Source organism: Cryptomeria japonica, chromosome 11, assembly GCF_030272615.1.
Source record: "Cryptomeria japonica chromosome 11, Sugi_1.0, whole genome shotgun sequence".
NCBI classification, from domain to species: domain Eukaryota; kingdom Viridiplantae; phylum Streptophyta; class Pinopsida; order Cupressales; family Cupressaceae; genus Cryptomeria; species Cryptomeria japonica.
Genome location: NC_081415.1, coordinates 522,177,325 through 522,180,018, shown reverse-complemented (window position 1 = coordinate 522,180,018; position 2,694 = coordinate 522,177,325). Strand labels below are relative to the sequence as shown.

Below are 2,694 nucleotides of genomic sequence, written 5' to 3'. Positions count from 1 at the left end.
TAATGGAATCTAGAAACAACTCAATAGCTATCAAACTCTCAAAATACATCATTGTACATAGTCGTAATACAATGCCCTCATAATATAGAGTTGCCTTCTAGGGCAAACAAAGCACACAAAATATCTATTGTTAGATCTATGACCTAATAATAAACTATCAAGATATACAATGATAAACCATACATAAAATGTGGCTTTATCAACCATCAAGCACTCTAGATGCACTTCCACAACATACAGAATGCACCAGTAGGAAAAATCCAACATTTCTTATCTAACACTCAAAATACACCTGGAAGTGGAACAAACACAAAGTGCCTATCTAGCCATCTAAATACACCAGTACTCTTTTACTATTGCAATGTGGAGACACCATTTTCCTAACAAAATTAGAAATTGTAAATTACTATTAGCATCCATCATCTTGATTTATAAAAAATCAGACATCAAAATAAAATTTAAAATATAACTCTTGATTAAAAAAAAATGTCATAATCTTAATGATTTCATCCTTTATGTCTCTTAAAATCATTCATAGTGATATCAAATCACTTCTAATTTTGTAGAGTGGCTTAGCAAGACCCTAATTATAACTATGGTTTCAAGTTCACTTCACCAAATATGATGTCACTTTATCATTCTTTTCATTTATTGAAAGAAAGAAATCAAACTTACATAAAGATCAACATAAACAAACTCAATACAACAAATGTGTTGGCTTCTTTTAGATTATAAGTTCTCATCCTATTTTCAATACTGCATTTAAAGATCAAGAAGCTAACAAAACAGCTGTAGAAAGACAGTCAACTAAACAGTCAACTAGACAGTCAACTTTTTATTGAGGTGTTTAAAAAAGACTCCAACAAAATGATAGAGTTAGTAGTTGTGCAATAAGTAATATTTTATAATAATATTTCATAATGTTTGATGATTTATTGTTTTTACAAATAATACCCATCATTCAACTATGAATACTTATGATTCATGATAAATAATACCCATCATTCAACTATGAATACTTATGATTCATGATTATTAATCCCATACAGACATTTAATAAATCAACAAATTTTTCATCACAACTATTATGTTATGCCCTATCTATTGATCATAAGATTTTCAAAAATATTTATTAATCTAAAAGCACGGAAGCTTACATGTGATTTGAATATCATATTTAATTATCCTTCGAAATAAGACAAGGTTATAAACCATCATGGAGAAAAGCGTCCCTCTACAATCTGACACATACTGTCTATTTTCTGAACTCTCCAGGGCAAAAGCATACGTTCTAAACTTAAATAACCACTACAACAGATTTCTCGTGAATCAACAGTCTAAAATCTCTGTGCAATCGATTTCAATGAAGTCAGTCCTAGCTGATATAATACATGGGATTAGGAAGCTTAAAAGTACGAGAGCCCACAGAAGTTCCAGTTAAGTCACTCCACTGGTCCCCAACATTTCCCAAAATCCGATACCCGTTCTTCCCAAGCTCATCCCTCTTCCCTGACTTGTACTCCAACGCTGTCGTTCCCTGATCGTTCTCGCCCCTACAACATAAACACGCCGCCATTAAAACATGCAAAGAAACAAAAAAAACGATTTCCCACTTGTAATTAATAGAGCGGGTATAAGCTAGAACAACATACCTCATGATTATGCCTGACCATTTTCTGTAACCGGCCGTCATAAGGTTCTTCGTTGTGACCTCGCGATACTCTTCGTCTCTTCCGGTGATGAAAAAGATTTTGACGCCTTTCATCAACAAAACGTTGTACAACTGCAACGATGACGGCAACACTGGGGCTGTTCCTTCCTCTACCCATGCGTTGAACGGCGTAGAGTTGTAAGCCTCTCCCCTGCAAATAAACATGCAAACTGTGTGACTCAAAATGTCATGCAGCTCAATAGAAATGAGTAAAAAAACCGAAAAACTTTCGAACCCATATTGGTGCTTTCTGTAATAGGGCAGATTTGATAATGTCGTTTCGTCTGTGTCAAAGACCCAAGCATCCTTGCCGTCCCCTCGCAACTCCAAATCTTTAACGTAAGCCAGGCTTTGTTCAATGGCTATTTTGAAATCTAGCAAGTATTGGCCCCTTTCCATGTATTCCCCCACGTTGGAGACGCAGCGTGGAGGCACCACTTTCCAACCCCTGGCATTGTTGCTCTCCACGTTGGTTCTCCAAGCAGAACACCCATTGACAGAATGCCTAGCCGCAGAGGCATTTTTTCCCAACCCAAGGAGGAGGAGGAGGAGGAGGATGAAAGGGAGAAAACTGGCTTTGCCCATCGGAACTCAATGCACAACTTTCACAAGGCCACAAATATTTGTTCGCCTTCTGTCATTTGCATTTGGTCTCGTATAAAAAGGCTAGGAAACCTAACGTTATCCATGGAAAACTCACGTTCTACTTGGGGATTCCCATACGGCACGTGTTATTTTCAGTGAGAGTGATAATCAAAATATATATATATATATAGGGGAGAGGGACTAGTAGTTGTACGTCCAATAGTCTTATAACAATTGTGCATATAATATCTAGTATTGCCACATATTTATATTGTATAATGTAAATAATTAATCTACATGTAAATAAAAAAAAGCTAAATGTTGATCAAAATGGACCAATACTTGAACATAAAAGAACCTATAAATGTTATATAAAAAATGCATAAATACATTAATTA

General features: G+C 35.4%; 1 protein-coding gene across 1 annotated transcript; it reads right to left on the bottom strand.

The window, feature by feature from the left end:
• Positions 1-1,160: 1,160 nt before the first annotated feature.
• Positions 1,161-2,367, bottom strand: LOC131056544 (acid phosphatase 1). Its single transcript, XM_057990855.2, has 3 exons — positions 1,947-2,367; positions 1,653-1,862; positions 1,161-1,553 (listed from the first exon to the last, which is right to left on the bottom strand). Exons 1-3 carry the CDS (start codon positions 2,294-2,296, stop codon positions 1,376-1,378), a joined length of 738 nt encoding a protein of 245 aa, XP_057846838.2. The 5' UTR covers positions 2,297-2,367; the 3' UTR covers positions 1,161-1,375.
• Between the last annotated feature and the right edge of the window lie 327 nt (positions 2,368-2,694).